The sequence below is a fragment of the Crotalus tigris genome, unplaced genomic scaffold, assembly GCF_016545835.1.
Source record: "Crotalus tigris isolate CLP2741 ecotype Arizona unplaced genomic scaffold, ASM1654583v1 scf7180000018518.7366548510:968632, whole genome shotgun sequence".
In the NCBI taxonomy this organism is placed as follows: domain Eukaryota; kingdom Metazoa; phylum Chordata; class Lepidosauria; order Squamata; family Viperidae; genus Crotalus; species Crotalus tigris.
Window position 1 is genome coordinate 78079 of NW_024097054.1, and position 26313 is coordinate 104391.

Consider the following 26313-nt stretch of genomic DNA (forward strand, 5'->3'; position numbering starts at 1 on the left):
ACTCATGGTGTAGTTGCTGAAAAGTTGCCCTTGGATTGTTGAAACCTGAGTCAAAATCCCATGCTGGTAGGAAATGGTTGAAAACCAATTCTGGAGGTCTCCAGGCTTGAGAAATCTGTGCACAAAGCATCATTCCACATATCAAAATGCTTATATCGATCAATTAATAGACCAGCTTCTTTTGTTAGGAAAAGGCCTGCAATCTTAAGCTTTTGGATATCTGTTTCATGAAAATGAGGCTACCAAACAGAATTGTGATTTTTGCCCTTGAATGTTATTTACTGATATGCAGATTGCCCGCGACATATGACCAAAATTGAGCCCAAAGTTTCTGTCGCTAAGTGAGACAGCTGTTAAGTGAGTTTTGCCCCATTTTTTCTTGCCACAATTGTTAGGTGGAACACTGCAGTTGTTAAGTCAGTGACACGGTTGACAAGTGAATCTGACTTCTCTATTGTCGGAAGGTCACAAAAGGTGATCACACGATCCTGGAACACTGCAATCCTGAATCCGTTGCCAAGCATCTGAATCCTGATCACATGACCATGGGGATGCTGCAGTGGTCATAAGTGAGAAAAACGGTCGCAAGTCACTTTTTCAGTGCAATTTTCACTTTGAATGGTCACTAAATGAACTGCTTTTGCAAGTCAACCACTACCTGTAAAATATTTTTTAAAAAGAAACCTGATAGTCCTTTCTGATGCCCTTTGTTTGATCTGCAGATGACCCCTATTCTTTTATTTTTTTTGAGAGAGAGAGTTCTTCTCCTTTCACCTGCAGGAAAATTTCAAGATTCATGCCTTGCTGAAAGCAGAGAAGATGTTATGCTGGGGATATTGGTCTTTCGGATTTCCTGGCTCAGATAGTACTCTACAGGCGGTCATCCCTGAACCTCGGACCACTGATTTCGTTCATGAGAGGAGTGTCAAGGAAGTGGCTTGTGGGAAAAACCACTCTGTGTTCTTGCTGGAAGATGGGGAAGTGTACACCTGTGGTGTGAACACCAAAGGGCAACTTGGTCACGAGAGAGAAGGCGGCAAGCCAGGTAGGCTTGTTCTGAGTTCTTGACCCTAAATTCTTTCGTTTTCATGATTTGTCTCTGTTGGCATCTGCTGTTTCCAATAGTTTTGAATTATCATTCTTATATTTATGCTTTTTCTGTGACTCTGTTGTTAATCAGTTCGGTTCCAAATGTTTTTGCGCTGATGGGCATATCTGAACTTTTGAAAGCAAGTTAAAGGGCATTTTCACAAAAGGGCTGCTGCGTCATATTTATTTATTTATTTATTTATTTATTTATTTATGAGACTTATATACCGCTTTAAGTGCAAGCACTCTCTAAGCGGTGTACACCAGTAAGCAATGTATATATATATTTTACATTGCCCCCAACAATCTGGGTCCTCATTTTACCTACCTCGGAAGGATGGAAGATTGAGTCAACCTTGAGCCGGTGAGATTTGAACCGCTGACCTGCTGAACACAGTCAGCTAAAGTGGCCTGGGTACTGCACTCTAACTGCTGCACCACCTTGGCTCATATGATCCAAATAGTGGAAACATGGGGGGGGGGCGAGGTTATAAATACTATCAATACTATGTTTAATAATGGATTAGTTAAATTATTTAAGGGTGTGGCAGGTATGAGGAAAGTTAAGAAGCAGAGGCTTTTTAAGGGTGAACTAAGAATTGCTCCTGCGAGACCCCTGGACTGCAAGGCGATCAAACTGGTCAGTCCTAGAGGAGATCAACCCTGACTGCTCTTTAGAAGGCCAGATCCTGAAGTTGAAACTCAAGTACTTTGGCCACCTAATGAGAAGGAAGGACTCACTGGAGAAGAGCCTAATGCTGGGAAAGATTGAGGGCAAGAGAAGAAGGGGACGACAGAGAATGAGATGGCTGGATGGAGTCACTGAAGCAGTAGGCGTGAACTTAAATGGACTCCAGAAGATGGTAGAGGACAGGAAGGCCTGGAGGAATGTTGTCCATGAGATCGCGATGGGTCGGACACGACTTCGCAACTAACAACAACAAGAATTGCTCTATAGGTAGTCCTTGACTTATGCCCACAATTGAGTCCACAATTTATGTTGCTAAGCGTGACATTTGTTAAGTGAGTTTTGCCCCATTGTATGACCCATTGTGCCCCATTGCTCTTACCACAGTTGTTAAGTGAATCATTGCAGCTGTTAAGTTAGTAACACGGTTGTTAAGTGAATCTGGCTTCCCTGTTGACTTTGCTTGTCAGAAGATCACAAAAAGGGATCCCATGGCCATGGGACACTGCAACCGTCATAAATATGAGCCAGTTGCCAAGCGTCTGAATTTTGATCACGTGACCATGGGGATGCTGCAACGCCCATAAATATGAAAAATGGTCATAAGTCACTTTTTCCAGTGCTGTTATAACTTTGAACGGTCACTAAATGAACTGTTGTAAGTTGAGGACTACTGTGCTTCACACTGGTTATTTTCTTCTCATCTAGATTTTGACTTAAGGTGCTTTTTCTCTCTGACCTCAAAATAACCTCTGCCAGGAACCATGAAGCGTCATGTCAAGAGTGTGTCTTGTTCAAATTATATCCTTTTCCTTACATTTCCAGCATCAAGAGCAGGGGCCTTCAAACTTGGCCCTTTTATGACTTGTGGACTTCAACTCCCAGAATTCCTCAGTCAGCGTGGAACTCTGGGAGTTGAAGTCCACAAGTCATAAAAGGGCCAAGTTTGAAGACCCCTGATCAAGAGCAACCCCCATTCACTTTATCCATGATGTTGAAAGAGAACTAAAAGAATGCTAGTCCCTTGCCTGTTCAGATTTTGGCACTTTTGCAAACAGTGGCTTTCACCACAATCACTAAAGCAGTTTGCTTTCTCCTGTGGTCTGATGGATAGAAAGTCTCAGGTGATATAGATGTTGTGGACTCTACTTCAGATTCTAAGAGACAGGGATGGGGAAATCTCTTCCTGACCACAGGCTGCTTTTTGCTTTTTAAAATGTTGTTAAGGTCTCAGGGATGTGATAGGGGCATGGTGGTATCCTATTCCCACCTTAGGCATCAAAGCCGGCTGGGTGACTTTGAGCTGGTCACTCTCTCTCTCTCTGACTTATTCACCTCACAAGGTGGTTGTGAGGAAAAGAGAAGGAGGAAGAAGTGTAACAGAATAACAGAGTGGGAAGGGATCTTGGAGGTCTTCTAGTTCAGGGGGTCTTCAGTGTTGGCAACTTTACAACTTGTGGACGTCAACTCCTAGAATTTCTCAGCCAGCTATGGGAGTTGAAGTCTACAAATCAGAAAGTCGCCAAGGTTGAAGACCCCTGTTCCAGTGCAACCTCCTGCTCAAGCCAGACTTGATCTTAACAAGGAGAATAGGCACATAATAGATTTCAGTTCTTCACTTGGAAATAGGAAACCAGACAAACAGCCCTGATCAGCAAGGGGAATATTTATACGAATTTGCACATACACAAGCACAAACCAGTTGGAATAAAAGAATCATGAAACCAAGCCAGGGGAGATATAAACACGTACAGATAGAGTTTCTTATGTATATACAAGAAACCTAGTACCGTGGTGGTGAACCTATGGCACGCCGTTGCCCCAGTCCTAGGCCTTCAGCTGGGTTTTATAAAACCTTTTCGCCTTAGGCCTCCGCCGCTTTGTGCAAAAAAAAAAAAGGTTCAATCAATCAATCAATCAATTTCAACTCGCTGGGAAAAAAAAGATCTCGCAAAGTTGGAATTGATTGATTGAACTTTTTAGTCCCACCCAGTCTGCCATTACCACCATAGCCATGCCTACCCAATAGGCCACACCCACCCAACGAGCCACACCCACCCGGCACCCGACGATACATATGTGGGTTTTGGGTTGCAGTTTGGGCACTCAGTCTCTAAAAGGTTTGCCATCACTGACCTAGCATAAGCAACAGTAATATCACTTAGACTTATATACCACTTCATAGTGCTTTACAGGCCTCTCTAAGCGATTTACAGAGTCAGCACATTGCCATCAACAGTCTGAGTCCTCATTTTACCGACCTCGTAAGGATGGAAGGCTGAGTCAACCTTGAGCCGTTCAAAATCGAACTGCGCAAGGGAGCAGTGAGTTAGCCTGCAGTACTGCATTGTAACCACTGCGCCACCATGGAGGTTGATAAGGAATCAACCTTGCTTCCCATTTCCCCTTTAAGGGTGACAGAGAAGGAAAGATATTCAGATGATACAATACACACAGACACACACAATACTCACACTCGTAATAAAATGAAGATTATATGATAGACAATAAACAACAAAACCGTCAACTTTCTTCTTGTAGGTACTCAACTTACAACCTTCACAGTTACCAAACATTCGAATAACTGGACACACGGCAGGATCAAACCCTGTATCCAACCATTCACAAATAACAGAAAGGGATGCATCGTCCCAAAGTTGGAAGATGCACAGTGTGGTCATAGCCGTGGAACCAAAGCAATTCGAAGCATTCCCTTTACTGTTGAGAGATTCAACTCATAAAGGGATAGACTCACATATAGTTCTTCCTCAAAATTTTCTCTCTTTAGCCCAGGGGTAGGCAACCTTGGTTCTTTTATGACTCATAGAGTTCAACTCCCAGAATTCCTGAGCTAGCATGGCTGGCTCAGGAATTCTGGGAGTTGAAGTCCACGAGTCATAAAAGAGCCAAGGTTGCCTACTCCTGCATTAGCCCATGCAGATGTTCACTTGACATGGTATGTACATAGGCAGATACAAACACAAACACCATATTGTCCCTTCCCTTCTTTTATATGGATAGGGGATATGCAGCCCCCCCTTTATTTTACAGGCAATCAATTTAAATCAGTGGTTATTACATTATGTATTTACATAGTAAATATTTATTGTGTTTATGAACTGTGAATAACAATTGGTAGCTTCTCATTTTTTTCTTTTGACCCTGCCTTTTTAAGGACAAGTTTTAAAGTTTTAAATCAAAATCTTTAAACTAGCTTTTATTAATACATACGCACCTACAGTAAATGTGATAAGTGAACACATTTCTTCAGGATTGGAAAATGTCCATGATTTTGAAGAGCTGAGGTGGCGCAGCAGTTAGAGTGCAGTACTGCAGGCCACTTTAGCTGACTGTGTTCAGCAGGTCAGCGGTTCAAATCTCACCGGCTCAAGGTTGACTCAGCCTTCCATCCTTCTGAGGTAGGTAAAATGAGGACCCAGATTGTTGGGGGCAATGTAAATATATATATACATTGTTTACTGGTGTACACCGCTTAGAGAGTACTTGCACTTAAAGCGGTATATAAGTCTCATAAATAAATAAATAAATAAATTGGCCTCAGACAGAGCATTACCTTTACATAGACTTTTGTCCATGAAATACACACATGTGCGCGCGTGCACTCACACACCCACAAATACATATACAGTCATTTGGTTCTTTCCCTTTTAGGTAACTTCAGTATGTTTCATCATTTTTGTCTTACATTTTTTTACTGGGCTGATTTCAAATACTTTAAATATTTACTTTATCTATGTAATTGGATATTTTCCCCTATTAAGCCTAAATTGCTTTAAAGTACCCCATGGAATTAAGGATATTGCCAGTCAGCATTCCAAACATTGATGATTGAGCAAATAAGAAAAAAAAACCTAAGTGTTCATATATGTATTACTGTAGGTAGAGAAGTGATAAGGTTTGTAACTAGACATATTGGGCAATATTTGGTCTATCTTTTGAACTGGCGCCAGTGGCAACAAGCAAATTTTAAAAATAAATTTCTCATTCTCACATGGATTTTCCTTCTCAATGTATTTGCTTGCAGAATCCAACAGTCCAGTTTAGTAGTGTTATCCCCTAGAGATTATTCCTACAAAAACTGAGGTTTTTCATAAAATAATTACACTTTGCCATATGCGGAGTAGATTTTGGAAACGTGTCTGTAACATGTTGTACTTTTCCAATATGAATACAGTCTAGTTTCTAGCTCGGTTAAGAACTGCAAAATATATGTACTAACTTGAGGACAGTTTGGTCAAACATCCATGATTATGTTTATTTATTTCACTAAATTCATGTGCCTTTCCAACCAATTTTTTTTAAAGATTGGTCCCCTGTAGAAGAATTTGAAACAAAAACCACATATGAATTCTAAAATTCATGACATTACTAAGAGGGAGCATTTTATTTCTCCCTTTTAAGCAAAAGAATAAATCCCAAACACAGTGTCTTCCACCTTCAAGAAAGGTATGGCCCAAGATTACATTAAAGTAATTAAAATTGACTGTCTTTGCCACATTGTGGAAATGAAAGAATTATATTCCTTTTGTTGTTCTTCACTCATTTGTCAACACCAAAATACTTTTGGACCTGGAATTTTATTTTATTTATTTAGAAAATGTATATGGTTGCCCATCTGAAACAAAAAAACTCTGAGTGATTGACAATAGTGGACAAAGCCAAGATATAACAAAATGAACAATATAATTAAAAACAAAGCGAGCAAATACCAGAACCCAGGTATCTCACAAACAACTCACAGTCCCAAACTTGCACATATTGGGCAGTACTAGCTACCTAGCCATCGTACCTTTCATAACATTTCATATGTCCAGAAGGATTGAGGTTATCTGGATCTTGTGAAGGAGGCTCTTCCACAGAGTGACAAGTGACAAGGCGTGTTTTCTTGGGCCCTGCATGATGGCACTATTTCACTGAGAGGCTCTGGAGCAGGCCCATACAGTCTGATCACTTGGGAAACAACTCGAGTCAAGTGGCTCCATAACTGACCCTGTGCTTAACTAACCCTGTGCACAACTGCAAGGATGATAACCAGCATCTTGAATTGTAGCCAGATATCTACTAGAACAGAGGTCTCCAACCTTTCTCAGCTGGCAGACTGAAGGGAAAGGGAGGGGGAAGCTTTTTACGCACGCACACACACACACACACACACACACACAGGGCTGTGAGCACACGCGATGCAAACAGGGCAGTGCTAGCGCCCATGTGACACTCTCTAGCACAGCGGTTCTCAACCTATGGGTCGCGACCCCATTTGGGGTCGATCGACCTCTTTTGTGGGGTCGCCAAATGCGGCGATCCGCCATTTTGTCGCCTCCGGGGGCGCACCGCGCCTCCGGGGGGGCGGTGCCGCGCACGCGCACCGCGCGTGGGGGCGGCGGCGTGCCTCCGGGGGCGGCACCACGCATGTGCGCCGCGCGTGGGGCAGTGGCGCGCCTCTGGGGGGCGGCGCTGCGCATGCGTGCCGCGCATGGGGGCAGCCCCGTGCCTTCAGGGGGCGGCGCCGCGCATGCGTGCCGCGCGTGGGGGGCGCCGCGCATGCGCATAACGTTTGTGTGATGGGGGTCGCCGTCACACAAACGTTGAGAACCGCTGCTCTAGCACCTCCCCGTTTTTGCTGCATGGATGCTAGCACCGCCCCATTTTCGCCGCGTGGTGCCCCGTTTTCATAGCGGCACTAGCGCAAGTGGGTGTGAGTGCGTGCACACATGTGTGCGCACTGGTCAGCCTATTTCCATGGTCTGGTGGCCAGTAGGCCACGGCCTGATAATGGGCTGTGGCCCACAAGTTGGGGACTCTTGTACTAGAAGGCAACATAGCTTATCCAGCAGCAGCGTCATAGTGTTAGCAATAGCATTTAGACATATATACTGCCCCATAATGCTCTGCAGCCCTCTCTAAGCAGTTTACAGAGTTAGCATATTGCTCTCAACAATCTGGGTCCTCATTTTACTGACTCAAGTAGCATTAAAAGGAACAAGCTGCACCGTCGAAAATTACATTCCATCTGGAAGGTTGCTAATCCATCTGTTTTGAAATTCTGTGCAGCCTCTTAAAGGAAGCTAGGAGAAGCTGTTCCCCTGAATTGCTATTTTCAGTCTAGCGAGCTCTTGATAGCAATGCTAGGGTGTTAACCGGAGATCATCTCAGAGATGTTTTTCACTGTTTCATAGCATCCTCCTAGAAAGCCTTGGAAAAGTGAAAAGTATGTGCCTTAGTATACTTTGCATGTTAAATGTCCTTGTCTCCTGTTAACACTTGAGCGATTTGTCAGGATCAGTGCACTTAATACTGGTAAAGCATCACTGCCCATTTTATTCCAGCATAATGGAGAAACAAGGCTGTCTCCTTGCCGTCTAGAGCAAAAGATTCTCATGGAGGGTAGCTGCAGTTTAACATTATGAGAAACTGGCAACACTACAGTTTTTGTAACACAGTGATGGTGAACCTTTTAGAGACGAAGTGCCCAAACTGCAACCCAAAACCCACTTATGCATCGTTGGGTGCCGGGTAGGTGTGGCCCATTGGGTGGGCGTGGCTGCAGTGGTAACAGCAGACTGGGTGGGACTAAAAAGTTCAATCAATCAATTCCAACTTTCCAAGATTTTTTTTTTTCCTGTGAGAAGTTGAAATTGACTGATTGAACCTTTTTTTTTTTTGCACATGGCAGCGGAGACCTAAAGCGAAAAAGTTTTATAAAACCCAGCTGAAGGCCTAGAACTGGGGCGACGCCACGTGTGCCCACAGAGAGGGCTCTGAGTGCCGCCTCTGGCACCCGTGCCATAGGTTCGCCAACACTGTTGTAACAGAACCAGTTACTTCCCCTGGCCTTCACTGCATACCTGGCATGGATTAGACAATAGTGGGGAGGGAGGAAAAAGACGGCTAATATCTGTCTCCTGTTGTTAGATAGCATAAAGGGACGTTTCAGACATGCAAATTGGATATTTTTAGATGCAAAGTAGTGTTAACTTATGATAAGCTGCAGGAGGAACCAAATCTTTGAAGGACCATCTTTTGCCAGTCACATCTACCTGACCTGCTAGAGTGGGGAGGCAGGGATTGTTTTGGATCCTCAGGAGGTCCATCTAGCAGGTCCGAGGAGAAGGGCCTTCTCTGTGGTGGCTCCCTCCCTGTGAAATATCATCCCCTTGGAGATAGGATTGGCCCTTACTTTGACAGTCTATTGCAAGACCTTGAAGATCTACTTTTGCCAATGTGACTGGGGATCCCAGGGTGGGATGGAGCCCATCGATGATTCATTTGATTTTGTTGCCAGAGTGGTGGTGGCTTATTGAATTTTTTAATTGTTTTTGTATTGGGCTTTTATCCTTGTTAACTGCCCGGAGTCACTGACAGTGAGTTAGGCGGTCACATAAATTTTCTCAAATAAATAAATCTTTTGTTTAGCAAATAGAAATCTTCCAACCACTTTTATTTTCCAGTCCTCTTGCTTGATGGAGAATTCTGAAAACTCAAATTTTTTCAGCAGTTTTGTACAACTTCAGATGACCTACGAAGATACTACCTCTATGCATTTAAGTTTTGAGTCTCATGGTCAACTCAGCTATGATAGCTTTAGCAAACCTTGGGTTTTTAAATGTCCCTCTTCTTTCCCTTACACTCGTTCTGTTTTGAATGTTTGCACTAGGTCTGGGGTAGGCAACCTTGGCTCTTTTATGACTCGTGGACTTCAACTCCCAGAATTCCTGAGCCAACACAGCTGGCTCAGGAATTCTGTGAGTTGAAGTCCACGAGTCATAAAAGAGCCCAGGTTGCCTACCCTTGACGTAGGTAAACCGTTTTGGATTCTTAGAATGTTCAACCTTTCTCTTGTTTTTCCTCAGAACAAATCGATGCTCTAGCTGACCAGCACATTGTCCATGTGGCCTGCGGTGAATCTCATAATGTGGCTCTTAGTGACCAAGGCCAGCTTTTTTCCTGGGGCGCAGGAAGTGATGGTCAGTTGGGCCTTACGACAATGGAAGATGCTGTAACAATTCCAAGGTAAATATGAGAGATTATGCTTGTGGGACTTTTCCTAGTCTTGTGGAAGATTGCAGATACATTCAAGTGATTTCAAGGAAATCTGTTTTTTTCATAAAAAAGTGGAAGACAGTGGAAGATTGCAGATATGTTAGCAGAGGGATAGACTCAAGATCATGTGAAGTGTAATGCCACTCTATAATACCTTAGTAAGGCCACACTTGGAATACTGCATCCAGTTTGGTCGCCACGATATAAAAAAGATGTTCAGACTCTAGAAAGAATGCAGAAAAGAGCAACGATCAGGGGACTGGGGGCTAAAACATAGAAAGAATGGTAGCTGGAATTGGGTATGTTTAATTTAATGAAAAGAAGGAGTAGGGGTGACATGATAGCAGTGTTTCAATATCTAAGACATTGCCATAAAGAAGAGGGAGTCAAACTATTCTCCAAAGCACCTGAAGGCAGGACAAGAAGCAATGGATGGAAACTAATCAAGGAGAGAAGCAACCTAGAACTAAGGAGAAATTTCCTGACAGTTACGACAATTAATTAGTGGAATGGCATGCCTTCAGAATTTGTGGGTGATCCATCACTGGAAGTTTTTAAGAAGAGATTGGACAGCCATTTGTCTTAAATAGTATAGGGTTTCCTGCCTGAGTAAGGGATTGGACTAGACTAGAGGACCTCCAAGGTCCCTTCCAACTCTGTTATTCTATTACAGTGGTTCTCAATCTGTGGGTCGGGACCCCATTTGGGGTCGAACGACCATTTCACGGGGGTCGCCAAACAACACAGTCCGCCATTTTTTTCCCCTTTTCCTTAGCTGTGCTACTCCCTTTTATTCTATTGGCTTTTGAAAGCTAATAGAATAGACTCTCTTGAATAGAGTCTAATTCTATTGGCTTTCAAAAGCCAATAGGAATTGTCTAGGCTGTCTCTGCCCTGCTGAGCCCGCCAAAAGTCCCATTCTGCAAACGGTGCTGCACCAGTTGAGTAGTCCTCGACTTACGACCGGTTGGGGGTCGTGGCATTAAAAAGGTTGAAAACCACTGTTCTATTACACGCAAGTGATTTCGTGGACATCTGTTGATTCATTTTTCATTTCAACCATGATATTTGGGGCTTTCAGTACATGATCACATTTAATAAAAGGCACTCCTTTTCTTGTTTTCTTTTAAAATCCAAACCAATAATGTTTTAGGACTCTGATAATATTGTCTAAACTAGTCTCACTGTCACAGCCTCTTTAATGGAGAGGATAATAATGAAGACTAGATAAATTATATTACACGTCTACAACTTTGTTAAAGTGTGTAATTTGTTTTGTTTTCTTAGGTTAATAAAAAAGCTGAATCAAGAGATGATCCTACAGGTCTCATGCGGCAACTGGCATTGTCTAGCTCTAGCAGCTGGTATGACCATTTTAACATTTAATAATTCAACTTTTCTTACTAGGGCTGTAACATTATTAAATTAAACAAGTTTGTACTTAATGATAATCACAGTTCTGGGAAAAGTTTCAAAAAGAGGATAATCCTCACTTCTGTTTCAGAAGATAAGGTTTCTAAAAATGATAATTCTCTGTAATATCTGAAATGTACTACTTTCAACCATAGGACTTCTCAAACGTACCCCTATTCGGCGTGCTACAGATAGTTCTTGACATACAACTGTAATGGAGCTATAATGGCTGGGAATTCTGGGAACTGAAGTCCACAAGTCTTAAAGTTCCAAGGTTGGACACCTTGCACTAGACTAGAGCAGGGGTAGGCATCCTTGGCTCTTTTATGACTCGTGGACTTCAACTCCCAGAATTCCTGAGCCAACTTGGCTCAGCTTGGAAACTCTCCCCTTCCCCTCAGCATGGCTGGCTCAGGAATTCTGGGAGTTGAAGTTCATGAGTCATAAAAGAGCCAAGGTTGTCTACCCCTGGGTTAGCCTATGGCGATTCCCAGTCATCCAGGTCATAGTTATCTCAAAAGTGCTTTTTCATGACTCAACTAGACTCAATGGAGATGAGCCCTGCCCCCCTAGAGCAGAGGTAGGCAACTTTGGCTCTTTTATGCCTCGTGGACTTCAACTCCCAGAATTCCTGAGCCAGCCATGCTGAGGGGAAAGGGAGAGGTTTCCAAGCTGAGCCATGCTGGCTCAGGAATTCTGGGAGTTAGTCCACGAGTCATAAAAGAACCAAGGTTGCCTATCCCTGCACTAGACCAAACTGGCTCTGTATGATTCTCTCTCAATATAAGATGGATAGGTGTATAAAAGTTTTAAATAAATAACATGTTAGCTTTTCTCCATGGGATTGCAGTACAGGTAGTCCTCGACGTACAATCACAATTGAGCCCAACATTTTTGTTGTTAAGCGGAACATTTGTTAAGTGAGCTTTGCCCCCATTTCATGACCTTTCTCGCCACAATTTTTAAGTGAATTCTTGCAGTTGATAAGTTAGTAACATGGTGGTTTAAATGAATCTGGCTTCCCCATTGACTTTGCTTGTCAAAAGGTTGCAAAAGGTGATCACGTGACCCTGGGACACAGCAACTGTCACAAGTATGAATCAGTTGCCAAGCATCTGAATTTTCATCACATGATCCTGGGGGATGCTACAAAGGTGATAAGTGTAAAAAAACCGACATAAATCACTTTTTTCTGTGCCGTTGTAACTTTGAATGGTCACTAAATGAACAGTTGTAAGTCAAGGACTACCTGTATGGTGGGAGGTGAAAAAGGATTGTTTGTTTTCTGAGCTCTAGGTCTTAATTCTCTCCCCCCCCCAGATGGACAGTTCTTCGCGTGGGGACAGAACAACTATGGACAGCTTGGGCTGGGTAAAGAATTCCCTTCGCAGAACACTCCTCAGCGTGTCAGATCGCTTGATGGGATCCCTCTGTCTCAGGTGGCTGCAGGTGGAGCACACAGCTTTGCTCTGTCCCTCTCAGGAGCTGTCTTTGGCTGGGGGAAAAACACCTCCGGACAGCTGGGTTTGAGTGACGAGAAAGGTACTTGTGACAAACATACATAAAAGATGTTTTTTTATTCAGATTTTGCAGAGGTTTCTAACTCCATTCTTCTGTTTTTTTTCTGAGAGATTTCTTTATGCCTCTCCTCTCAGCCAAGCATGTCTGTGAATGGCTACAAAAATGGGAAGCAAGGGAGGGAGATTTTAAGGAGATGAAACGCTTTCTTTCTCTTTTCTGTCTAGTTCAGATACTTAAAGTCCACAAAACCATCTCTGTGCATGTAATCAGCCTGGTGGAATTGACGTGAGCACAACTGTGTAGTTGGGCCTGTATTTTATTTTAGTGGAATGAGTTAGAACATTGCCACTGTGCTTGTCCAAATCCTTTGTGAAAAGCAAACTCAGTCAAAATTTTGCAGTCTCACATAAGAATTTTACACTCCTATAGCAGCCTAGGTTTGAATGTGGATCCTTCTTATCTCTTGTACCCAAACTGAGCATGCAAAAAAGATAACAATGATTTATGTAATCAGGTGTCGCAAACTATTTAATGTGTTTCTTCTGTAGCAGAATGGACCATTTGAACTGCTAAAACCTAGACACAACTTTCAGCTGCTTTTTATTGTTTATTTTTGAGAAGAGTATCTATAGCAATAATAGTTTATTTTACTCGGTTATTTCTGAAGCAGCCTGCTTTGTTTTTGTAAGTAATTTTATAGCCTTTTATACTCTTTAATGCAGATCGGGAATGTCCTTGCCATGTGAAACTTTTAAGGACTCAAAAAGTTGTCTACATCAGCTGTGGAAATGAACATACTGCTGTCTTGACAAAAGTAGGAGAACATCTTTTAAATATTGGCTTCGTGTCTAAGGCAGGATTATAATTGATTATAAATTGACTGGTACTTGAATGCTGGAAGGGCATTCTTTCTCCAGTAGTAGCAGTAATAATAATAGTAGTAGTAGTATTGTTATTTGATCCAAATGGAATCCAATAGAATCAAGTATTAACAATAAAATATGATCAGTTTAAAACATTTTGAAATGAAAGACCCTTCCAGTTTCATAAAGAACATTGTTTGAACCTCAAGAGTTTGGATTTCAAATATCATTCAAAGAGGAGTCAGTTCCAAAAAGTACGAACACCTGCTAAAAAACACTGAAATGCAAAGTAGTGTTTCTGATGTAAGAAAAAATGAAGTGCCCCTAATTGCACAAACCAACCCAGGAAAATAATCCATTTATTCCAATAACTCTGTGTGTATATGCATGGCTGGGAAGATCAATTCGCATTTTAAATCCCGAAGACCCAGCCAGGCATCTAAACAATTTTTTCAGTTCAACAATCCCTATTTGGAAGATATTCTATCATTTGCGCTGTTTTATTAGTTTATATTCTTATTTTCCTTTTTTTCTGACTCCAAGTATACTGACAAAAGTGCAAATAATCTGACTGTATAAAATTGCGTACTAGGTCCTTGGTGCTTTCTGAACATGGCTGTTTTCTTGCAGACCTTTCATTACCTAAACTAGGTAACATCATCAGTGCTAGTTAAAATTGCATGCATATATTTTAGCGCTAGCCATTATTTAGTACATTAGAGAAGTGGGGCTTTAGCACATAAGAAACATAGGCTTAGTTCTTTGAGAGGTCCTTGGTGCTCTTTGAGCTTACTTGTTTTCTTGCAAACTTTTCATTACCCAAACTAGGTAACATCATCAGTACTAGTAAGGGCACTGATTTAATTTAACAACATATAGACAGAGTTAACCATAGTTTCAATTGGGAAAATATGATCATCCTGGACCCAAGCCAAGTCCCAAAGCACTGGGGAATTTCTAGAAGCCTGGCACTCTGACAAAACAGCCATCAAGAGACCCATAGACATTAACATCTAAAGCAGTGGTTCACAACCTTTTTAATGCCGCGACCCCCAACCGGTCATAAGTCGAGGACTACCCAACCAGTCGTAAGTTGAGGACTTTCCCTGCCCGGGAACGCCGAGCATGTGTGGTGCCGCCCCCTGCGCCGGCCGAGGCGTAGCTGGCAAGTGGCAGCGACGGCGCAGGCCGACCACCGGCTGGGCCACCAGCTGGCCCAGCCCAAGGGAGGTAAGGCACCCACCAGGCCCCACGTGCACCAGCAACCCTCCCTGCGCCGGCCGGCCTCCCACCTCCCACCCCGGCCTCTTTTATTTACATTTTTAGTAGTTGCTCAGCAGGGAGGGGTGGAAACTTCCAGACAGCTCGCCTTCGCTGCAGACAACTTGCAGCACTGTTTGCAGAATGGGACTTTTGGTGGGCTCAGCAGGACAGAGACAGCCTGGGCAATTCCTATTGGCTTTTGAAAGCCAATAGAATTAGACTCTATTCAAGAGAGTCTATTCTATTGGCTTTCAAAAGCCAATAGAATAAAAGGGAGTAGCACAGCTAAGGAAAAGGGAAAAAATATGGCGGACTGCATTGTTTGGCGACCCCCGTGAAATGGTTGTTCGACCCCAAATGGGGTCCCGACCCACAGGTTGAGAACCACTGATCTAAAGACTATCACCCAGCCCAAAAGGGAACAGAAAGACCCAAGTACTTCTCCACCAGCAATCAGCACCCAGATCAGCATAGATTAATTCCAAGGTTAACATAAGACCAATAATCAAGTAAACAATACCCCAGGCAAGAAACTGCCGAAGAAGCCAATAGCAAGCAAAGAATATCTTAAGATCCCCCCCACCAACACTGATAGGCAAGACACCAGAATATAAACTGACAGCAAACAGCACTCCTAACAGCACTGATGATGTAATCTAATTTGGGTAATTAAACGTCTGCAAGAAAACAGAGCAAGCTCAGAGAGCACCAAGGGCTCCTCATGTCAACTCTGAGCTACAAATATTTTCCTTTATAGCTTAGTTCAGTGGTGGCGAACCTATGGCATGCGTGCCAGAGGTAGCACTCAGAGCCCTCTCTGTGGGCACGCACACCGTTGCCCCAGCAGAGTTCGCCAGAGTAGCGAGCATGTGGCATTTGGAAGCGACAGGGCAGGAAGTGAGCGAGCAAGCGGTGACCCCTCAGGGATGCCCCAGAGATGGCAAGGGACTGGCCCCGGCCACGCTTACCCAGTCTGCTGTGACCACTGCAGCCACGCTCACCCACCCATCCCTCTGAGGGCACCACAATGATGATGCAGCCCTGGCACTTTGCAATAAATAAGTGGGTTTTGGGTTGCAGTTTGGGCACTTGGTCTCTAAAAGGTTCGCCATCACTGGCTTAGTTCTTTTTTTTAAGGCCTAAAAAATATACAGTGCTTTCTTTTTCATTCCTTGCTTTTGCATAATTTAAAATTATTAAGTTAAAATCATTGAATTCAAAAGTTTATATACAATGTTGTCGAGATGCCTATCAGAACTGTTGGATTAAGTGTTTTGAAGAAGGAAATTATTTGATGTCAGTGGGTGCTTTACTCTAAGTGAAAATGTTCTTGTGATCTCTGTTGCAGAGTGGAGGAGTGTTTACGTTTGGTGCAGGGTCATGTGGGCAACTTGGTCATGATTCATTGAACGATGAAGTCAACCCTAGAAGAGTTTTGGAGCTGATGGGCAGTGAGGTGTCCCAGGTCGCTTGTGGTAGGTGAGTGGTCTTTTAGGCAAATCTTTCACAAGGCCAAAGATTCTCAGCCTTGGTTAAACAAATGGAAAATAAAATTCAGAGGAAAGTGATCTCAAGAGAGTTAATCAGCAATGTTGGATGCTCCTTATTATATGCTTGGTGTCCAAAACTGTTCACTTGGTTGATTCCTATTACCTGTTATTCCCGATGTATTTGGAATGGGAAAGTGGGACACATCTAAATCTGGAGAAATTGCAGATTTAGATATTTGATTTAATCTGCTAATGGACAGAGATTATAAACCTCGTCTTCGCAGCCCGAAAAGTCAGACCCATTTGTAATTGCATTTTTTGCAATACTAAATATTTGTTAATTTTAAATTAATAACAAATAATAATTTGGAGTCATTTGGAGAAATACATTGTTTTCATACCATTTAAATAGTTTAAAAGAAAATGGACAAATTGGAATGATGTTGCTCTAATGGAATATGGCATCTGCTTCGACCATCATCTTCGACCATCATTTTACTTTAAAATTTTATCAGCTTCACTTTTTTTTCTACTTAACCAACATGTTTAATCAAAGTTGAAACACTGATACAATAATGAACAAGCAGAGGCTTAGCCTCTTACTTCTATTCAGGTCACACTGTGAAGCAGGCAACACAATTTAGAGTGGGGGTGTCAAACTGCCGGATGCATCATAGTGAAACCATGCCCACCCTATTGCTGGCAATGGCAAAAAAGTTGCGATGCATCACGACACATCATGTGATGTTGCAAGTTTGACACCTCTGATTTAGAGGGAGCTATAGTGGAGTTCTGGATGGAATGAAGTTGGTTATGGTTTATAATGCCTTTCTAGAATCTGGATCATTGCGCTGAGCTGGGCAGTAGCCATGTTGCTTGGGATCATACAAATGAATTGTCAGCAGCTAGCAGACACTAAGATGGAGAAGGCAAAGTTGTTCGGTCAGAGGGTGATCTATAAGGAATGCAGAAATTTCTTCACTCTTAAAAGATTGGGAAAAATATGTCCTTAGGCAAATGACTTTAAGAATTCCTGCAGGATGTTCTTCTCTGCGGTTCCTACAGAGACTTTGTAGTCTCTTTTTTAGTGATGCCTCTTGAAAATTTGGAAAAGGGATGATGCATTTTGCATTGCCCAACTTGGCTCACCTTTTTTCTTGAAGAATGTTATTGCGAGAGGTATTTACCAAGTTATGTTTTATTTGCTCCTTTCAAGGTCCCCATTGTATTGCTCTGTAGGACTTAATCACCTTAGGAAAGTCATCAATATTGTATCAGTTCTGAAGCTGGTCATGATGGTAGCAGAAGGAACAACTGCAACAAGGATGTGGGGGTGGGGGGTGGGGATCTGCTTTTTTCTATCTTACAAATGTAACTAGCAATAGCATTCAGACTTATATGTCTCCCCATAGTGCTTTACAGCACTCTCTGGGTGGTTTACAGTGTCAGTATATTGTCACCAACAATATGGGACCTCATCTTAACTGACCTTGGAAGGAAGGAAGACTGAGGATCGAACTCTAGGATGTGAGCAGAGTTTGCCTACAATACTGTAGTTAACCACTGCACTACCAAATAGACAAATGGCTGGGGAGGAAAAAAAAAAGGTTCTTTTTCATGTTCAATTTTGCACTGAATATAGTTGGTTATCGAAGAAGACTACTTTACAAACAATTTGATTATTTTGATGTTTTCAGACAGCACACTCTAGCCTTTGTGCCTTCTTCAGGAATGATCTATGCATTTGGCTGTGGAACTAAAGGCCAGCTGGGAAATGGACATATCTGCAGTCTTAAATGTCCTTCTCCAGTCAAAGGCCACTGGGCAGCTTATGATGAGCAGATCTCTGGTAGAGTAGGTAAGTGACTAGAACTGTATTTGTTTATTTAGCATATGGTGTTGTTACATTAGCCAGAAGCCTACAATGCTAATGAAGAGTAGTGGTTTGACTGCCTGTTTACCAGCTCTGTCAGGTGCACATTTGTGTGCTTCCCATGGTGCACCACAAGAGGGTGAGCTAACTTTGCACCGGAAAGAAAGATGAGCGGCTTTCCTTACAGCATCATCCAGGCCCCCCCTCTCTCTTCCTGGAGCCTCCTCGCAAACAGGTATCACAACCAGGAAGATTCAGAGTCAGCAGGATTCTAACTGCCACGTGAAGCGTTGCCTTGCCTCCTCACCAAAGTGGTACCTATTTATCTACTTGCATATAACATATTTTCGAACTGCTAGGTGGGGAGAAGCTGAGGTGAGTGATGGGAGCTCACCCGACCACGCAGTGCCAGGGCTTGAACCGCTGGAGCAGAGACCATCTCCAGTGTCATTAAGCCGCTGAGCCACAACCCCTCTGGTGACTAGCAGAGAACAGGATATACAGCATACTTAGCTTTTGGATCGCAAGCCCAACCCTTCAGGCTATATTAATTTTGGTTTCCAAAAGAAAGACAAATGGGATGTTTGTGATTGCTGATGTCTGATGGTTTTAACTCAATTCTTGTCAATCTTCTTCAACAGAGGCCTGCACGTATTATATTGTTAAACATATATTCTCTGGAGAAGACCAATCATTTGTAATTTGCTCAGAAAAAGAGGTAACATAAAGCTTTGTAGATTTCCACTCCATCTTTTATAGCTATGGGAAGGGAAATTCTGAATTGTGCCTAAAGACCATGTGCCCTTTCCAGTGAGGGCTGAGGATGCAACCCCTGTCCTGCTTTTTCTATGAAGAGCCCCCCCCCCTGAAATTATGCTGCTCTAGTTTTGGATAAAGCAAACAAACTAATTGGATCTACCTCTAATAGGTTTAAATAATTCCCAATCTTGAAAGAAGAGGCAGCAAAGTGTATCACAGCACCAGTATCACAGTATCACTTGCACCAATGCTAAATTGCTCTCTCTCTGCAACTTTCAGCTGCAAAACCAAGATCCATAAGAACAGAGAATTATCTGGCTTGAATCTATAGTCCAGGGGTGTCAAACTGCCGGCCCGTGGGCCGGATGCATCATTGCTGGCAATGGCAAAACTGTCCCGATATGTTGCGTGATGTCACGTGACCTCACGAGTTTGACATGTCTGCTTTAGTCCTAAATGCAATTAAAGGAGTAAGGCAGTATTTCTCAACCTTGGCAACTGGGGAATTCTGGGAGTTGAAGTCCCAGAGGTTGCCAAAATTGAGAGACCTTGGAATAAAGAATCGACAGATGCATGAAGTGAAATTGGGAAGAATCCACGAAAAAGGAAGTGTGGGGAAATGGTATATACAGGCAGTCCTCGACTTAATGACCACAACTGAGCCCAAAATTTCTGTTGCTGTGAAACATTTAAGTGAATTTTGCCCCATTTTACCAGCTTTCTTGCCGCAGTTATTAAATGAATCACTGCAGTTGTTAAATTCGTGACATGGTTGTTAAGACAATCTGGCTTCCCCCATTGACTTTGCTCGTCAGAAGGTTGCAAAAGGAGATCACCTGACTCCGGGACACTGCAACCGTCATAAATATGAATCAGTTGCCAAGCATCTGAATTTCGATCACGTGACCATGAGGATGCTGCAATGGTTATAAGTGTGAAAAACATCATAAGTCACCTTTTTCAGTCCTTTGAATAGTCACTAAACAAAGTAAGTCAAGGACTACCTGTAATCTATGTGTACATTGTCCAGGATTATGAACTGCACATTTGCCTGGAGGAGGGGAAAAGTGCCCACAGAGAGGACTCCAGGCCTAATCTTGCCTCCAACCCCGGGGAGTGACTCTCACTGTAACAAAAGCACCAGATGTCTCTGGTGCTCCTCCCGTTCAGAGTGAAACACTCTTTGAAATCTGCGCCTTCTTACAGAATTCTCTACCAGCTGATGATTTCCGGACCGTAAATCAAAGTGACCACACCTGTTTGATTAATGACAACACAATAGACATGTGGAGGCAAAAGCTTTGTGAAAGAAATAACTCTAATTCAGTGAAGTAGGTTCACTTCCATTCAATTTGTAAAGAATTATTGTGATGGTGGGCAAGGACATAATCTATGGCTTTCTTGGTGATATCTTCTTTGTTAACTTGTTGAATCCACCTAGACCAATGGTTCTCAACCTTTCTAATGCCGTGACCCCATAATACAGTTCCCCATGTTGTGGTGACCCCCAACCACTTATACATCACCAGGTGCCAGGGGCGTGGCCAAAGAAAAGGGGGAAAAAATGGCAGACAGCCTTGTTTGGTGACCCCCATGAAATGGTCGTTCGACCCCAAATGGGGTCCCAACCCACAGGTTGAGAACCACTGACCTAGACTATCTTCCAAATGATAATCAGTTTCACAGATTGTGGATTGGTGGTTTAGCAGCTCTTTTGACCTCATGGTATCCCATGTTCAGCCTGGTACTTTAACCACTATACCAAACCGGATCTCTTAATGATATAATACTTAACTCATACGTAAGGGTATAATTTAGAGGAATGGTGTCAACATCTTCAACATGTTTTAATGGTGTGGCATAAAGATTTTTTTCTGAGCCATCAGAGTTTTAGCCCAAATATTTTAAATCATTTATCAAATTAACTAAAGAACCCATTTGACATTTCTAGATTAGTTGTGTGTGGTATGTTTTAAGTCAGTGTGTTAAGAGTAAAGGCAATTAAAAAGTTTAGAGGAGAAAAGGTGAATAACAATTAGGTTCAGTTACTACATTAATCCATAATCTGATTTGATTAGTTTTGGGTATCATGTTATATGAACTCTGTTAGAATTTGTGAATAGTGTTTTATAGCTTATTACGTAAACACAGCCAATTTCAGCTATGTCAGGAAACCATGGACAAGCAAATTAAGGCAGTGTACGAAAAATTATATGTGATTCCTAAACAATATAATCTTTAACTAGTTTCCTTGTCTTTTGCTTACTTGCATTTTGCCCGTGCGAAGCAGCGAGGTGGTGCAGATCTTATCTTCAGCAGCTTGTTGGAACGGAAGCTTCCTTGAAAAGAAGTAAGTAGCTTAAAATGGAATAAAGAAATATTTGGCTAACTTTCCATTTTAGTTTTTGCAATGTTAAGTGACATTTCTGTTGCTAAGTGAGACAATTGTTAAGTGGACTTTGCCCCATTCTTGCTACAGTTATTAAGTGAATCACTGAAGTTGTTAAGTTAGTAACACAGCTGTTAAGTGAAATCTGGCTTCCCCTTTGATTAAAATTATCCAAGTTACTCTCTTGGTTTATTGTTTGCATGCCCTCTTTAATTATTAAGCCATCAGCCAGTTTATTTTTTTACATCTAATATAACATCTTTTTCCATTTCATTCTTGTAGTCTGTCATTTGTAAATCCATTTTCAACACAATCTTAATTAGGTAGAATGTGATCCTCTGTCATAATATATTTTAGACACAATCTTTCCATACAGGCAGATGTCTCTGTTGGCAGTATTTAAAAATAACCTCTGAGCCCATTGTTCAAAAATATTCTGCATTATATTCAGTGTTAGACTATTCTGGTTCCATAGCTTTCTTATACAAGGAAGAGGAAGGATTTAAAAAGGGGGGGGGGAAGCAATGGGTCTCATGGAGATGGGGCAGTAAGATTTTGGCTGAACTGCCATGTTGCCAGAAGTTTCTGTGACCAAACTGGTTGACATGGACTTCCAGAGACTACTTATCTCTATTGTCTGTGTTGTTATGGCAATAGTACTTATGTTTCAGAAGCTATGTTTAGCTCTATGTATCTGTATGTTTTAGCAGGGAATTGGTAAAAATATGTGATTAAGTGGAGCCTGTTAAGAGAACATCGGCTGTAGTTGCAGCTGCTAATAACTGACTCAATAGTTTACTTGCAAGCTCACCAATAAGAAGCATGAGGTTGGTATTTGGTACTAAAACTCATGAAAATTCTCTTTCATTACAAAATATTGTAGACCAGGGGTGTCAAAACTGCCGATCCATAGGCCGGACGCGTCATGCCGAAACCGTGCCCACCCCAGCTCCAGCAATGGGGAAAAAGTCTTGATACGTCGCGACATGTCACGTGATGTCGCGAGTTTGACACCCCTGTTGTAGACACTAAGTTGTGGAGATATCTAATACAATCCATCAGATATATACGATTCAGTTATGTTATTTGTAATGTTGCAGATTCTTTTGCTGGTCTCCTCATATCTAATAAGAGAGTGTCATTTGGTATTAAGATTTGTTCCATTCCATCATAAAGAGACCTATCAGAATTGCTTTAGTGGATCAATTTGTTGTTCCATTTATTCCACTTGTGGGCACAATTTGCCCTAGGCTAAGGACTACATTTTGCTTTTTGTTGGTATGATAGTGTTTCTGCCTTCAAAACTAAGCAAGTCTAAAGGGAAAAAAAGACCTAAATTTGAGAAAATATAAAATTATATCTCCTTATTAAGGAAGGGTGAACTACTTTAAATTCAAGCTGCTTTGAATCCATTGATTGTTCCATTTATGGAAAATATGCTCTGAATTCAAAACATTTTGAGTTGAACTTTATACATTTGAAGCCATTGTAGCTGACTGAATAATAGAATAATCCTGAGAAAAATAAAAACTCCTTGATTTTTGGTTCCTGATCAGAGACTTTTTGCTACTTTGGATAAGATTCCACTCCTGTAAATGATATCTGTATGAGAACTTTTGGTCAGACATATTTATAGGTTGTAAGCTAAAATACTGGCTTGCTGCTTTTACATTCAGTACATTGCATGCCTAAAATCTCCGCTTTAAAGAAAACGTGATATAAATTTGCTTAAATTCTTTTCTAGAATAGATGAACATTTTAAAACGAGTCCCAAAATTCCAGGGATTGACTTGAATTGCACCAGAGTGATGTTTAATAAGCTAATGACATCTCAGCATTCTACACTGCGTGACCAGGTACCGAAACTTCCTATAGAAGTGTTAAGGCAAACGTTTGCTTCCTTCTGAGAGTTTTTAAGAAGAAAACTTAAGTTTAAACTCTTTTCTTCAACTTGCTTCCTGGTAGATTGTGAGAATGTTTAGAGCAGGGGTAGGCAACCTTGGCTCTTTTATGACTCGTGGACTTCAACTCCCCTGCTGGCTCAGGAATTCTGGGAGTTGAAGTCCACGAGTCATAAAAGAGCCAAGGTTGCTTACCCTTGGCCTAGGGGACATTAGGTTGAGAAAGCTTGAACAGAAACGTCAATGTGCATTAGTGCAAATTACACTGTTAGGATTAATTCTGGCACAATCATATCAATTGTTTTCCCTTGATAAGTGAAAACAGAATTATGCATTTTACCTCTAACACATGTCTGGATACTCATCCTATTGTTTTTTTTCTGACAGTATTGAAATTTGAAAAAAAAAAAAAGAGTTTAGAAAACAAGTCCAAATCAGTATCCATCCACCCATGAAGCAAATCCAGGCTTGAGCTTTTGAGGACTTACCACACAGATACCTACAGAATCATTTTATCAATATGATGAAAGCAGTGATGCACCAAAAATAACAGGATAACATGGTTGGAAGGGGCCTTGGAGGTCATCTAGTCCAAGCCCCTGCTCAAGCAGGAAACCCTATACCATTTCAGACAAATTGTTCCATCTCTTCTTAAAAGTCTCCAGTGTTGGAGCACCCACAACTTCTGGAGGCAAGTCGTTCCACTGATTAATTGTTATGTCACCATTGTGACATAAGCTCAAATTCTTTTTTGTAAGTGGGGCTTATATTATGACAGCATGTCATCTCCACTAAGTAAACCGGACCAGGAAATAAATTTCACAAGAAGGCTAAAACTTTTATAAAGATTGGCTATAATAACAGGATTTTGCAATTCTGATGGTATTGTACCTCCTTCCCCTCCTTATAGTTCAGTGAATTAGGGAAGTGTTTGCCCAAGACACTTCTGAATTTTATGACTGTTTTGGACTTTTAAAATGCTTCAGCCTTTGTTGCTTAAAGGTACATTCCTACATATCTCTCTCAAGGCCATCTCCTTTACCTTATACATAATATAACACTATTCTTTAATTTATTTATTTATTACCTATCAAATTTCTGTGCTCTCCATCTCCCCTAAGTGACTCTGGGTAGACATTTGTCTCCCTTTGCCCTTTCCCATGAGCGAATTTCCATCTCCATTTACTTAATTTCTTTGTTCATAATAGTCCTTCAAACTGAGGCTTGTAGTTATAAAAATGTGTGCACTTAGCCTTCCCTTCCCATCTGATGTATTCCACATATATTAGATTTCGTCTTTTAGAATCTGTCCTAGCATTATTATGAACTGGGAAAATGAGCTTGTTGATTTTTTCTAAAATTGTCCTAGGAATTATTTTGGGGAGATAATTGAGTTGACAATGGAAGGCAGTTGCTGGGAAACTCTCCAAAAATCATTCGGAAAGATATTCGGCTAATATCATGGATTTGATTGATCATGAAAGGTTTATCACTGTTCTTTCAGCTCAAAGCTTCTTTGCTATAGATTGTGTCAACTTCTGATGTTGCTTGCACAAGAAAAAGAGTGATAGAACATTGGAAAGGGAGTGTGCCTATGTGCATATATACACATAAATTCCCTCACTTGCCAAAACTGTAGCAATGACTTATTGAGAAAAAAAAATGTTGTCTTTCTTTCTCTGATGTTTCCCTGCAGGAAATATTTCATTTTACCAAACCATTTTGTATAAGACCCACGTCATGCAGCTTCTTAGTCTTTTTTTTTTAATTTGGTGCTATCAGTGCCATTCCAGTGGGTAAAGTAGTTGGGTGGATTGTGTCACAGCTCATTCATTACCCTGTTGACACCATACTGCCAGCAGAAAAAGCACAAAGCCCTACTCCTAGATTCCCTGTGTTTACAGTATGGTGAAGATATGCTGGGACCAAGTAGACTTACTGTATATAACCATACATAGCTACTGTGCTCCAAATCATTGCGAATTTTATATGGCCTGGTTGTGCAAAGTGTTAAAATTGACTTCAACTGAATGTGGTTATAGTTTTGTACCAAAGTTTCTGTTTGGGAACTAAAAGGGGCAAAACCCCCCTCTCCCTTCTCTTTTTGGATAGGATTGTAGAACAATTGAGATGTCTCATGTCTTCATAGTATTCAAAGGACCAAGTAAATAACTTACCTGTTTCAGTTTCTTGGGTTGAATTCCTGCTACCTGAAATTAAGCTGTATTAAGTCCTAGAAACTACAAGCATGATAGAAGAGCTAGTAGTAAGAGCTATAATCCATGCCTAATGTTCTTTCTTCTTTTTCCAGATCTTGAAGAGCTTTGAAAGCTTTTTGATCCCCCAGCTGCCTAGCTCCCCGCCAGATGTTGAAGCCATGAGAATCTACCTGATTCTTCCGGAATTCCCACTCTTTCAAGACTCAAAATATTATGTAACCTTAACGCTTCCTTTGGCAACGGCCATACTGCGTCTGGACAAAAACCCCAGTAAAGTTTTAGGTAGAAGATGTACACCTCTTTTCTGGGAGGGGACTATCTTACACTGATTTGGGGACAAAATAAATTACAAATATGTTTTAGATCAACTTTGTGAAAATGCCAGGAAATACTGCCAATTATTCTTCAGGGCAGTTAAGTGTTCTCTTAAATTCCTTGATTAACTTGGGTTGAGCTAGGTTGTATGCAACGTCTACAGCACTTTCTTGGGGAGAGGACGTCCCTGTAGAGACCACGTAATAATATTGTGGCCTTTCTTGGTTGTGGACATTGTCAATAGTGCTTTTATGACATCACCTTCCATTTCACCCATCCTGACCATCACCTCAAGCTTACTAGCATGTGGAGTAACCAACACATCTTTCCAGGGTGGGGGGAGGGGATAAAAAGGGCTTTTTTAAGAGGTCAGAAATAAATAGATGAGATGAAATGAGAGATCCACTGGTGGACAATTCACAGGACTCATTTTCTTCAGCTAGAAGTTGCTTTTTAGATGGCACTTTCA

At 41.7% G+C, this 26313-nt stretch overlaps 1 protein-coding gene across 5 annotated transcripts in view; it reads left to right on the plus strand.

Annotated features, from left to right (window-relative positions):
* HERC3 (HECT and RLD domain containing E3 ubiquitin protein ligase 3) overlaps positions 1 to 26313 on the plus strand; it is a 63748-nt gene that overhangs the window by 17304 nt on the left and 20131 nt on the right. For 3 of the 5 annotated variants that reach the window (XM_039353393.1, XM_039353392.1, XM_039353394.1), the window contains 12 exons: positions 781 to 1045; positions 9649 to 9808; positions 11126 to 11202; positions 12572 to 12793; positions 13495 to 13586; positions 16247 to 16377; positions 18086 to 18246; positions 18903 to 18979; positions 20227 to 20351; positions 21308 to 21370; positions 23154 to 23265; positions 25622 to 25811. In XM_039353393.1, coding sequence (XP_039209327.1) covers positions 820 to 1045; positions 9649 to 9808; positions 11126 to 11202; positions 12572 to 12793; positions 13495 to 13586; positions 16247 to 16377; positions 18086 to 18246; positions 18903 to 18979; positions 20227 to 20351; positions 21308 to 21370; positions 23154 to 23265; positions 25622 to 25811 — 1636 coding nt within the window. In that variant the 5' untranslated portion in view covers positions 781 to 819. The remainder of the gene's footprint in view (positions 1 to 780; positions 1046 to 9648; positions 9809 to 11125; positions 11203 to 12571; positions 12794 to 13494; positions 13587 to 16246; positions 16378 to 18085; positions 18247 to 18902; positions 18980 to 20226; positions 20352 to 21307; positions 21371 to 23153; positions 23266 to 25621; positions 25812 to 26313) is intronic. The other 2 variants (XM_039353395.1, XM_039353396.1) reach the window with 2 other exon arrangements.